This window comes from Anolis carolinensis, chromosome 6, assembly GCF_035594765.1.
Source record: "Anolis carolinensis isolate JA03-04 chromosome 6, rAnoCar3.1.pri, whole genome shotgun sequence".
Classification (NCBI taxonomy): domain Eukaryota; kingdom Metazoa; phylum Chordata; class Lepidosauria; order Squamata; family Dactyloidae; genus Anolis; species Anolis carolinensis.
The window spans coordinates 95,284,202-95,297,674 of record NC_085846.1 but is presented as its reverse complement, the minus strand read 5'-3'; the positions used below and the strand labels follow the sequence as shown (position 1 = coordinate 95,297,674).

Here is a 13,473-nt window from a genome sequence, read left to right as displayed (position 1 = left end):
AACATATCTGCTGGCAAATTCTGCCTTCTCTGGGTTGGATCCAGATTTGATCATATCTATAAGAAATTCACTGAAATCATGGCAAACTTTAGTTTTAAATGTAAAGAAATGTGTTTCTAATTGTTTATTAGATGTTTTCAATAAATATTGCAATATTCATTATCCGTACAGTGAAACTATACAGAGCCCCGGTGGCGAAGTGTGGAGCCCCGGTGGCGAAGTGTGTTAAAGCACTGAGCTGCTGAAATTGCAGAACGAAAGGTCCCAGGTTTAAATCCCGGGAGCGGAGTGAGCGCCCACTGTTAGCTCCAGCTTCTGCCAAACTAGCAGTTCAAAAACATGCAAATGTGAGGAGATCAATAGGTACCGCTCCGGCGGGAAGGTAACGGCGCTCCATGCAGTTATGCCGGCCACATGATCTTGGAGGTGTCTACAGACAACGCCGGCTCTTCAGCTTAGAAATGGAGATGAGCACCAACCCCCAGAGTCAGACATGACTGGACTTAACGTCAGGGGAAACCTTTACCTTTACTTATTGCAATATTCATTATCTGTATAGTGAATCTGAGCAGAAATTGTGGTAGGGGGAATGCCCTGTACATAGATAACAAGTCACAAGAAAGTAACATTAGATATATTTCTCCAATCACTTTTGATGTCATATGTGGATAACAACTGGTCCCAGATATTTTACAGGATATGTATTGAAGGAAAATACTTGCACATTCAGGTATGCATTCCCCTGATGTAGTTCTTTTTTTTTTTTTTTTTTAAAGAAAAGCACTGTGTCTTATCTGCTCAGAGCTTTCTGTTAGACAGTGAAAAATCCAGACATGTACATCTTCAAAGAGACTCTTTCATTGATCTCAGGAAGGGCTATATATAGCCAGTTTTTGAGGAGCCTGTAACTTTTGTCTTTTACTTTTTGTCTCTTCTTTTTCTTCTGTTTCAAATTTGCAGTACATTAGGGAAGTACCAATTCAAGTAACAAGTTGACTTTGAAGATATTAATGATTTAATACTTAAAATATGGCATTGGACAGAATTTCCCAAAGTGTAGTATTTTTTTCAAGTAGGGAAGGAGGGCCAGATGGAAACGAACTTCAATAATTGATTTACACAGCATAATCCTAGATCTAAGTATGAATTTGCAAACACCCCTGAAACAACAGCAAATACATACAGCATTTAGGAGAATGGTGTGCAGGTAGTCTGTTCTGTATGCACACATCCTTTTGAATGTCTAGGTAGATTTATATATGTTCAGAATCTTTTAAAGAAAAATATAGTGTTCCCATAGGAAAAATCCTGAGAGTGTTATCTTGCTATAGCACTGCAAAGGCCATGTTGTCTTGCAGAGAAGAGTTATGTAAAATATATTCATAACTTATTTAAAGTTCTGTATGCTGTGTAACAGAGAAGTGTCTGTTTTCTCCCCTCATATAGTCATTACAGACCATTTTACATTCAACTGTCCAGTTTTCCTGTTATCAACTATTCTAATCCAAGACCTTGTAGTCCATTTGATGTAGAAAAGAAGAATGCTAATGGCCAAAAGGAAATTCAGAATAAGCAAAGGTAATGAAAGAGAGATGTCTGGAGGGGGAAATGAGAAAATCTGGTAAGAGGTGAGAGGGAATGAAAACAAGCATGGATTTCTCCAACAAAGTTTAAGTCCAGTATGAGTCTTACATTGTATTTGATTTAATAGGATTATTTCTGAGCAGTTCGATAGGAGGCAAAATTAGTAATGTATGTAGGGATGTCGTAGTCTGCTGAAGTTTTTACTTTGAAACTGGGGAACAAAATCTTATGCATTGTTTAATCATACTGTATAAAAAGATTGCACAAACTTTCTTTTTCATATACACATGATTGCATGCACATGTTTCACAGAATTGAGTTTTTTAAACTGTATCAAATGAAAATAAATCCCTTTTCCACTTGCCCCCTCTTAATCCAACGTGGCAGTTAATACTACAATGCAGAGGAAAAATAAAGACATGGAATTAATTCATGTTCAAGTCTCCTACCTTCATTTTTATTAAAATAGTATAAAAATAAAGTTTATAATCAAGCACAATATCCAAGGTAATCATTTCCTTTCAAACTTCCCTTTATTGTAATCATTGTGCTCCATATTTATTTGGAAAAACTGACTGTATTTACATCATTAACACTGAATAAACATATGCTATTTTGGACAAAACACATCTGGCTTAGTTTTCCCCTTAACTAATAAAATATTATGTAGGAATATATTTCCATAGCACCTATATATTTGATCTTCTTATAGGATGAAAATAGTAATGAATGATTTAAGTCCTGCTTTCCACACTTGAGCCATCACCATTTGAGCTGCCACAATCCAGAATCTCACTGTTTTTATATAGTGTTTTTATCCTTATTAAAAAAAACATTAATAGTCATAAGTTGGTATAACTTCCCATTTGAAATGTTGGTGTCTTCAGAATAATGGAGAGCTTTTGACTTAATTGATGACAAAAGGAAGTAATAGTCCACAGGAAACACCCACATCCCATTTTAAAACTTTCTTCTAGAATCTTCTGCCCCTAAATTGCAAATTGCTGTTTGTACAGGACTCCAGGAGCAGTGAGGAATTTATCACAGTGATGTAGGACTGGATCATATAAATTGATCTAGAAAAAAGTAGAATATAATGTGAGAATAATTTTATTTATCTAATAACAATTAAAACATTTTAAAATGTAATTCATTCTTTCAAAGACTGCAGTGGTGTTCCAGAATGTGATTAAATTTATACAGAATACACTAAATGGCCTAAAAATTTCTGACAATTAGTTGTTTTTCTGTTTTCTGTAGGAATTTTTAAAAGGCAGCTAATATGGGGTTCACATCTGGAGGCATCAAAATTGTGCAAGGAGCTAAATGAAATTATTTGGAGTTTTTCTCCAGTGAATTGATCTCCTCTTCTAAATTTCAAAAAATCAAATGTGTTTAATGTGTTGTTAAAGGGTTTCATGGCCAGAATCACTGGGTTGCTGTGAGTTTTTTGGGCTGTATGGCCATGTTCCAGAAGCATTATCTCCTATCGTTTTGCCCACATCTGTGGCAGGCAAAGTGTGTTAAAGCACTGAGCTGCTGAACTTGCAGACCGAAAGGTCCCAGGTTCAAATCCCGGGAGCGGAGTGAGCGCCCACTGTTGCTCCAGCTTCTGCCAACCTAGCAGTTCGAAAACATACCAATGTGAGTAGATAAGTAGGTACCGCTCCAGCGGGAAGGTAACGGCGCTCCATGAAGTTATGCTGGCCACATGACCTTGGAGGTGTCTACGGACAATGTCGGCTCTTCGGCTTAGAAATGGAGATGAGCACCAACCCCCAGAGTCAGACATGACTGGACTTAACGTCGGGGGAAACCTTTACCTTTACCTATGACAGGCATCCTCAAATTGCAATTTTTCTAGGGAAAGCCTCACTATAATTAATATAGTATGATTTGGCCTACTTCCAGTTTAATGCCATTCATTACATTTCTTTATCTGTCCATCATATGAGTTTTTGCATAGCTCAGCTTGGCTCATTTATTGTCCAGTATATAGTCATCATCCATCTTAACTTCTTGGAGTTCAGTAAATACATAACCCAATTCAGCTTCAAAGAGAAATATTTAAATACAAAGACTGGGCAACCCATAATCAGGCTCTTTAGCTGCTGACATACATGCATAATAGAGAACAATATGCAGGCTGAAGCTTATATTAACAACAGGCAGATGGTGCTAGAGACTGGTTTTTCATGTTTATAGGGTTTTCTCTAAAGCGAGCGTTGCTAATTTATTAGGTATAGACTGAAAGGTTTGGTTTCTTTTTTCTGTACTATCATTCTACTTGTGTGCAGTTCTACTTTTATATCACTATTTGGTATATTGTACAGCACACAAAACATGACTTGCTGTCTGCCTGTCAAGATTTAATATGGACAGAAGTCTGTGGCATAAATTTAGCAGTGCTGACCACTTCTAAATACTGGCGGTTTCCGAGTTACAAACATCTGACTTACATATGACTTCTGGTTACAAACAGGTTTGAGACAACAGGAAGTGAGAGGAAATCTTCCTCTACGAAGGGAAATTCACCCCATAATAGTTTTTATGGGAGAAAAGTGTCTTCACTGAAGCTTTGTCACCAATCCTTGTTTCCATGATAACCCAAAATTTTCAAAATCCAATTGTCACAGGCCCAGAAAGTGATGTGAAATCTTCTGAACAGAGGCACAGACAGCAAAACAAATGTTAGAGAGGTGTGTTAACCCTTTGCTATGCTATCCAAGCCTTTAAAAATTGGCTGGAGCTACATTTAAAAATGTACCTGTTCTGACTTACAGAGCCGATCTTGTTTGTAACCTGGGGATTGCCTGTACGTACAGTACCCATTAGATGGAGATTGAGTTACTGGCAAGGGGAATTCAAATAGGGATTTAACTGATCAAATCCGTAGTTTCTGCACATGGTAGATTTGTGTCAAAATTTATAAAAATACTTATTTTCCTTTGTTCTGATTAAACACATACCTGTTTTGAAAATGCTTAAAACATGATATTGCAGAGCAACTTAAATGTACTTTTAAATAGTAGGGGGAAAAAGGTGGTCAGAACTTCTTGATCCTGTTGACAATGTAACTTATAACATGTGAGTATTGGACATCTCTTTTTTGTAAACAGAAACCCAGAAAATAAAGAGAAAGAGAAGGCCCCAGTACAAGTTCCTCCAAAGCAGAAGAAGAGAAAAGGATACTGTGAATGCTGTCTGAAGAAGTATGATGATCTTCAAGCTGTATGTATATATTATCTAAATAATGGGTGCACTTAAGTTAGGAAGGTATATACAGTGGTTAATCGGCACTCATGAGGATTGCTGGATACCAGACAAATGCAGTTTCTCGTTGTTTGAGAGTTTCTGTTAAAAATGGGCCTAATACTATACTCTGTACTATATAATACCATTAATTCTGTACTGATTTGATATTAATTGTGACATACAGTTATTAAAAGCGAATTAAGAAAGAGACTTAACTTAATGTAACACTGTTTTACTGTTTTACAGCTTTTTATTTAAACTATTATATGATATTATTTATTTAATTTTTTGCTTAAGAGTTTTGGTTTCTTGAGTTCCATTTAACTGAGTTTACTGTATACACTAATGAGGTTCAGATTTTGGTTGCATAGATCTTTTTTTTGCTCCCCTTTAGTTTTAAAGTTTCCTTCATATCGCATAATTATAGTACTTGGATACCACTTCAACTTTAATTATTCCATTCTATGGAATCCTGGGGTTTATAACTTCAAATTCCCCACCAGAGACCTAATGACTCATGAAACTACGAGTCCCAGGATTCCATAGGATGCAGCTATAGCAGTTAAAAGTGGAATAGAAGGCCATAATTGTACTGTGTGAAAGAGATTTGGGGAAGACTTGAGGCTGTTTACCAATATGGCCATCCCAGTTATGGAACATGCACACTCAGGAATATAAAACAATAATTACAAAAATATATCTACAATTGACCCTGTTCTCCCAGGTGATTTTCTCATTTACATGGGCCCTGTGTCCCTAATCCTAGTGAATGTACTATCGAATATAACATCAACATGTAACATTACAGTTTGGAATCTATTTCTCACCATTTAAAAAAAATGGTTACAGAAGTGTGAAATGTGGAACTATATTGTTGTAGATTTATACATTTTTGTTGTCCAAGGAAAGGATTACATCCCTTTTATTTGCATATGACTACTTTATACATGAATAGATACAGTTGACCCACCATCTTTTTTTCTTGCTTTTCTAACTTTAGCATGTTGAAAGTGAGCAACATCAGAATTTTGCACAAAGTTTGCATTATCAGGTTGTGGATGACATCATTTCCAAAGTTTCCTGTGACTTTTTAGAATTCAGGGAGAACACACCAAAAATTAAAAGGTAAAATATTCTGAAATTTGTTAATCTGTTGTAGCCTCCATTTCCATTTGATTTTTATAATACTTGCAGTAGAAAGGATTGTAGTTCTTAGTTTTTAATTCTGGTTTAAGATCACTGTGATCTTAAATTTGGCTTGTTTAGCACTCAGTCAAGTAAATTTTCAAAACAGTAACTATGTTAGTCTCTTATAAAATAAGAAGGAGGTGGCGGGGGGGAAGGGAGGAAAGCAAGAGAAAAGAAATAACAACAGAAGACATGGACTGTCATGTATGTGTGCATGTGTTTTTGTGCACAAACGCTTTGCATTAAACGTAATAGACAGTTTTCTCAAGGAAGGCAATTGCAGACCTTAATTAAACCAGTTACCGTAGTGGTTCTCATCCTGCGGGTCCCCAGATGTTTTGGCCTTCAACTCCCAGAAATCCTAACAGCTGGTAAACTGGCTGGCATTTCTGGGAGTTGTAGGCCAAAACACCTGGGGACCCACAGGTTGGGAACCACTGACTTGCAGCTAGTACATGCAGTGGGCCCTTGGTATCTGCTGAGGTTTGATTTGAGGATCTCGATCCTTGGATATTGAAATCGGTGGATACTCAAGTCCTATCATATACAATAGTATAGTAAAATGGTGTCACTTATATAAAGTGGCAAAGTCAGAATTTGCTTTTTGGAAAAAAATAATTGGGGGAGGGGTATGGACTGCTGGCTAGTGATTTGGTAGACTTATGCCTTTTCTTCATTTTTCTTCAGGAGTTTTAACTAGTATAACGTCCTTAATTTTAGGCGAAAATGTAGCGTTGGACAATTTGCTCCTCTTATTGGGACAAAAACAGAGGAAATGAAAGAAAGGATGAAGAGGCAAGATATGCCACTGAGGTGGTATTCTAGAAAAATAATGCAGACAGTGAAGGAAAGTTCTCAATGCCTGGAAGCCCGTCCTAATTCTGCACTCAAGAATTCTACCTCTGAACCTTTACATTCTGTTTATTCCTACCACACCATCTGTTCTTCAGATGCATCGCGGAAAGTGAGCGGCAACACTGAGAGTGGTAAAATGTCAAAAGCCTCCAACTTAACAGAGATTGCTTTATCCACAAACCTGTATCAGCTGCCTCCCGAGAAAGAAATTAAAGTGTGTACGAAAAACCTGTCTGAAATATATGAGCATTATGAGTCTGTTTCAAGGCCGAATTTGCATGGGTTTTCAACAAATCTAAACTTGCTCCACAATCAAATCCAGGGCCCAGAAAAGAACCATATCTCAATGCCCAAAAGAAAGTTGAACAATGGCGCTCTTCTGCCAGCAAAATGTTTGAAGAAAGTGGATACTCATTCAAGGGTTGACAAAGATGTTGCTGACCTTCGCAGAGAGAGCAGTTTTCCTAGAGAACTTTCAGTCCTCTTAGAGACAGAGAAACCACCACACAGTCCCCTTGCAAACAAAGAGCCCAGTGACACGAGAGATACCAGTACACAAAGTTCACCTTCAATAAAACTCAGCAGGAAAGTCATACACTCCGTTGGGAGGAATAAAAAAGAAATTTCAAGACAAAATATAAGGGTATGCTCACAGCCGACTGATAAACCATCTGCTCCAGAGAAAATAACTGCACAAGGCTCATCAACAAATGCACTATTACAGTTATTTCAGACCAGCGATACAAACTCTGATTTTGCGGGGTTTTCAAGTATTCAGGAAAACAAAGAATCCAGTTTAATGAAAGAAACTTGGGAAGACCAGCATACAGATCTTCTGTGGTCTTTGTTTTCTACTTCTGCTTCGTCGTCACCATTTATTGGATTCTAACCCTGCTTTATTTCAAACGAGTTTTGAATAAAGGTGCGACCTGAAAGATACTATTTGCGAACATCTTTGTTTATCAAAAGTTTATCAATAGTTTATCAAAAACTATACAGAGATGATTCTTTTTAAAAATTAAAACTTTATGTTCATATTATTCCAAGTATAGTATATGTAAAAAAAGGCTAGGGGAATACATCTAAAGGAATAGTTAATGTAATTATTCATGTTAAGGAAGTGAGATTTTTATATTTCAATTTCCAATGCAATCCTAGTAAAGGTAAAGGTTTTCCCCTGACATTAAGTCTAGTCGTGTCCTACTCTGGAGGTTGGTGCTCATCTCCATTTCTAAGATGAAGAGCCAGCGTTGTCCGTAGACACCTCCAAGGTCATGTGTTCGGCATGACTGCATGGCGCGCTGTTACCTATTGATCTACTCACATTTGCAGTTTTTGAATTGCTAGGTTGGCAGAAGCTGGGGCTAACAGTGGGAGCCCACTCCACTCCCCAGATTCGAACCACTGATCTTTCGATCAGCAAGTTCAGCAGCCCAGCGGTTTAACCCACTGCATCGCTGGGGGCTCCAATGCAATCCTATGCATGTTTATATTGAAAATCCAAATTTGATCAATAGAGGTTTGCAGCAAGGTAAGGAAGTTGAGGATTTAGATGGTAAAAATACAGGCAAAGCATCTGATGATGAAGCTCATTTTTACAAAGCTTTTTTATGTCCCCAAGTCCTCTTCTCTCTATTTGAAAGATTTTTAGAGGCAGTGGCATTGAGAGGATGGAGAAGGAGGACTGGAGAAGTGTGTTTGCCATAAAACGTACTAGAAAAGAATAATCCTATTGTAGCTAGATGTATCAGATTTCAACAGGAGGAAGAGCAGCTGTCTCCACAGTACCTTACTGAACATGTGTGAATAGCAAAGCACCAGCTAATAAGGATAGATCTATCAATTTGACCACCAAAATATACATCATAAGAACAATGGAAGCTGGAGAAAAATAAAATTTTGGAAGAAGCTTTTATGTGGTCTCAAAGGTTTGGGGAGAGATGGCGGAATACAGTAGAGTCTCACTTATCCAAGCTTCACTTATCCAAGGTTTTGTATTCTCCAAGGCAGTCTGCCTTTTTGTTGTCATTGTATTTGTAGTAAATGTTGCCATGTTTTGGTGCTAAATTAGTAAATACAGTAATTACTACATAACATTACTGTGTATTGAACTGCTTTTTCTGTCAATTTATTGTAAAACATGTTTTGGTGCTTAATTTGTAAAATCATAATGTAATTTTATGTTTAATAGGCTTTTTTCTTAACCCCTCCTTATTATCCAAGATTTTCGCTTATCCAAGGTTCTGCTGGCCCGTTTATCTTGGATAAGAAAGACTCTACTGTATATATAAAGTATTTATGTAAGGCTTATCATGCGTGTACTGTTAATTTTGGATAAATGTTTTCTGAAGCATGCTAAAATGTTCTTTTTAACTGTGGTATACCTGTGTCAAAGAGGTATTCTACTTAAGACTTATAGGAGGCTTGCAAATGCATATGAAGTGTCTATGTTGATAAATAATTGAATACTGAATGGTGCTGGAGGAGAAGCGTGCCTCCTGTAGGATTTAGAAATTGAAGCAGTAGTGAATTGAAGAAACCAGTAAACTTTGCAACACAACAAAGGGGAACTCTTAATTCAGATTTCTTGGGTACACACAGCCACCTTCTTACAGAATGCCAAGAAAAGCCTGTAGTGGCAACAACTGACAAAGTTACGACTATCACTGTAGAAAGCAGTGTTCCCAAACTGTTGTGTTTATATTTTGTACCTTACACTTGTGTTCTAGCAGGTGTACTTTATCTGGAGCATTTATCATAGTGCTTTAGGACATACTTCAGAATCTTATTCTACTTTAAAACTCTTTAAGTGCTTGTAACATTTTCTATATCTAAAGAGACTCTTTAGTATGTCTCTTACCTTACCAAGGCCTTATGGCCAATTTCTAGGGGTTTTTTTCTCTTTAGTACAAAGGGTTTTTTAAGCGATTAAAGGAGTTCTAGCGCAATTTCCTCTCCTTGCATCACTGCAGGTAAATTCTTGTCTATGCTGCATTGGCTTCAAGACCAAGGCTTCCTGGTATCTCTCAGAGGATTTCTCAAACAATTCTGTTTTTTGCTTAATACAGAAAAACTGAAAATGTCCACTAACGCACTCGGTTCTTATAGACTAGACTCCACACGTTAATGGAGTATTTGGGCAAGCTCCAGTTGTGAATTTCTGCTGTCAGAATGTAGGAATCTGAATTCCAACACTTTCTACCTTTGCACAGCTAAACTTGTATACCTTCTGCCCCTGTTTTTAGAAATGTCTGGTTCTGATTATAATGGCAATGCCATAGTTCTATCCCATGAGGAATATTCAGAAGCTTCAGCTGGTTAAAAAAGCTCTAGTCTACTGACCAAGTTTAGTTATAGAGAACATGCGGCTCCTTTTTTAAAATAACAGATTCACTGTCTGCCAATCTGTTTCTAGGTATAATTTAAGATGCTAGTTGTGACCTATAAAGAGCTTTACAACTTGGGAGTCCATGCTAACTGAAGGACTACATCTTTCCATATGAGCCTCACAAATGATAAGAATGACAGCAGAAGCACTTCTTTAAATTAGATCACCTTCACATGCATGTTTAGTGGAAGTACCTATTCTATGACTGTCTACACCAGGGGTCCCCAAACTAAGGCCCGGGGGCCGGATACGGCCCTCCGAGGTCATTTACCTGGCCCCCGCCCTCAGTTTTATAATATATATTGTATATACGTATAATATTGATAATAATATTATAATGTAATACAATATAACACTAATGATAATACCATCTAATAATAATAATATATTCTATATTACATATAATATTACTAATAATATTACAGTATAGTGGTATAGTTCAATAAAGTAATATATAGCTAATATTGTGCTATGCTAATAATATAATATATTGTATGTACATATAATTTGTAAGCCACTCTGAGTCCTCTTTGGGGTGAGAAGGGTGGGATACAAATGTAGTAAATAAATGCAATAAATAAATAATAAATAAATACATTTTAGACTTAGGCTCGCCCAAAGTCTGAAATGACTTGAAGGCACACAACAACAACAACAACCCTAATTAACTTGACTATCTCATTGGCCAGAAGCAGAAGCACACTTCCCATTGAAATCCTGTTAAATGTATGTTGGTTAAAATTATTTTTATTTTTAAATATTGTATTGTTCTTTCATTGTTCTTGTTGTTGTTTTTGCACTACAAATAAGACATGTGCAGTGTGCATCAGAATTTGTTTGTATTTTTTTTCTTTTTTTATAATTAATTTTTATTGAGAGGTTTCCGAGCAACTCCATACATTTCTTATACAGTAACAACAAAAATTCTCATTTCTCGATACAATAAAACACATATAAGACAACAAGGGTAACTGAGATATTTTTTTTCAAATGATAATCCGGCCCCTCAACAGTCTGAAGGATTGTGGACCGGCCCTCGGCTTAAAAAGTTTGAGGACCCCTGGTCTACACCAGGTGACACAGATGCTAGTGACGTCACTGTTATTTCTGGTGTGTAGATATAGAGGGTTATTGAATTTGTCCAATTTTCTGGCATTTTAGCCACAATATGAATATCAGGCCTTGTATGGGAGGACGTCAACACTATCAATGAAGTCCCCAGTGGCGCAATGGGTTAAACCCATCTGCTGGCAAGACTGCTGATGGATAGGTTTGAAGTTTGAATCCAGCAAGATTGTGAGCTCCCTCGGCCAGCTCTAGCTTCCCATACGGGGACATGAGAAAAGCCTCCCACAGGATGGCAAAACATCCTGGGCAACGTCCTTGCAGATGGCAAATTTTCTCACACCAGACGACTCCTGACATGAAAGACCCCCGACCCCACTATCAATCAGGACTAGCCAAGGGGGGGAGTTCAACCCCCCCCCCCCATTTTTTTCAGGTTTTAAAAACCTGGTTTACTCATCAATTTTAACTGGTTAACCAAACCCCCGTGAATGTCCTCTGAAGTTTATCTGCCCAGAGTGTCCACTGAAGTTTATTTGTCTTGAGTGTCCACTGAAGTTTATCAATGGTGCCTGATTTCTAAATTATTTCGCGTTATGGAACTATCTTTTATGATTGGCAAAAAACAAGTTTCAAATCCCCCCCCCCACTCTGGAATTTTTCTTTTCTGGCCATGGCTCTGCTATCAGTGACCGCACCAGGTGACACCAACTCTCGTGACATCACTGTTACTGCTGAGATGGAAAGATAGATTATCAGCAGTGATGGCATTTCTCTCTCTCTCCCCCCCCCCCCTTCCTGGCATTTCGGCTACAATCTTGAGAGCTGGTCTTGCAAAGGAGGCGGCCCACGGGGGCCCCGGCCGAGCTCCTCCACCCTTCCTTTGCTCTCTCTCTAGATCACCAACAAGCCGGTGCCCTTCTCCCCTTGGCGGATGCTGTTGACTCGCCTTTGCATTGCATCCTTGCCTTCCAAAAGCTGGACCTGGCTCTAACTACATTTCCCAGCCGCCTCCAGCGAGGCGGGGTTGTGTGTGTGTGTGTGTGTATTTTTGGGAGGGGAGGGGGGATTTGACAGCAAGGGAGAGAGGGAGGGGGTGTTGAGAAGAGAAAAAGGCGGAGCTGGGAGCCGCGGAGCGAAGGCAAGGCACCCAATGCGGTAAAAGCTTTGGAAGCCCACGGAAGAGAAGCAGGCAGGGAAGCAGGCGGACACACAATGCAGCACTGAGGCGGCGGCGGCGGAGGGAGGCAGGCTGGCAGGGATGGTGCTGCTGCTGCTGCTGCGCGTCCCCGGCTAAGGAAGCCAAGGCAAGGCAAGGCTCGCTCCTGGGGAAGGCGGCCGGACCAGCCATGCTGCTCCCCTGGATGCTCTGCGCCCTTCTGGAGGTGGGCTCCGGCCGCGCAGGTGAGTCAGTCCGCGGCGGGAAAGAGAAGGAGACCCCGGGCACGTGGGAAGGTGGGCAGCCTTGCGGGTGACCCTCACTCCCAGCCACCCCTTTCCTACCTATGTATGTATGCACAGACACGCGTGTTTCAGAAGGAACAGCCCCTCCATCGCAAGCGTGCACGCATCCCCAGGCATTTGCGTGCAGATGCGAACATATTTCCATTTGCATTTCACCAGTGTAATCTTCCCTGCAGAGCATGGAAGGATTTCCTTCTTTGCCATAAGATGGAGATCTCTTCTGCACATCTCTCTGTTTCACTTTCTATCTGTCCCTATTTTTTGCAAAATTAAAGGTGTGTCACCTAGAGATGAGCCTTCAGGTGAGAGAGGGACGTTCATTCCCCTTTGGATCCCAGGAGGAGAAGAGTAGTGTCTTGTTGTCTTGGATCATGCGCTGTAAACAAGGACTCCTGGCCGGGAGAATCCTCCCTCTTGGTAAATAAGAAGGCCATTTCCAGAAGAATCACCAGAATCGTGACTCTCTTCTCTCTCTCTCCCCCCTCCTCCCAGTGTCTTCTTCCTCCCAAGAAGATGCCTCACTGGCGGAGAAGAAGGAGCGCAGGGACAAGGACCGCTTCCTGGAGAGGCAGAACATTGTCCCCTTCCGGCTTCTCTTCAGCACCGATGGAGGCAACGAGACCCAGCAGGATGCCCTCAACACCCGCATCGGGAGCACCTTCAATGGCAGGCAG

General features: G+C 39.4%; 2 protein-coding genes and 1 long non-coding RNA gene across 17 annotated transcripts in view; 2 read left to right on the top strand and 1 right to left on the bottom strand.

Moving 5' to 3' along the window:
• The window catches only part of dbf4 (DBF4-CDC7 kinase regulatory subunit), a 14,120-nt gene extending 6,299 nt beyond the window's left edge, over nt 1-7,821 (top strand). For 2 of the 5 annotated variants that reach the window (XM_062984472.1, XM_062984471.1), the window contains exons 10-13: nt 1,447-1,578; nt 4,704-4,815; nt 5,840-5,964; nt 6,748-7,821. In XM_062984472.1, coding sequence (XP_062840542.1) covers nt 1,447-1,578; nt 4,704-4,815; nt 5,840-5,964; nt 6,748-7,771 — 1,393 coding nt within the window. In that variant the 3' untranslated portion in view covers nt 7,772-7,821. Of the gene's footprint in view, nt 1-1,446; nt 1,579-4,703; nt 4,816-5,839; nt 5,965-6,714 lie in introns of all 5 variants that reach the window. The other 3 variants (XM_062984475.1, XM_062984473.1, XM_062984474.1) reach the window with 3 other exon arrangements.
• LOC134299995 (uncharacterized) lies at nt 2,020-13,314 on the bottom strand. The gene is made up of 2 exons (XR_010007260.1): nt 13,084-13,314; nt 2,020-2,660 (listed from the first exon to the last, which is right to left on the bottom strand). It is a non-coding gene; the product is annotated as an uncharacterized LOC134299995 (long non-coding RNA).
• The window catches only part of adam22 (ADAM metallopeptidase domain 22), a 153,204-nt gene continuing 152,171 nt past the window's right edge, over nt 12,441-13,473 (top strand). For 2 of the 11 annotated variants that reach the window (XM_062984465.1, XM_062984470.1), the window contains exons 1-2: nt 12,441-12,739; nt 13,310-13,473. In XM_062984465.1, coding sequence (XP_062840535.1) covers nt 12,685-12,739; nt 13,310-13,473 — 219 coding nt within the window. In that variant the 5' untranslated portion in view covers nt 12,441-12,684. Of the gene's footprint in view, nt 12,740-13,309 lie in introns of those variants that run through there. The other 9 variants (XM_062984468.1, XM_008112480.3, XM_062984466.1 and 6 more) reach the window with 7 other exon arrangements.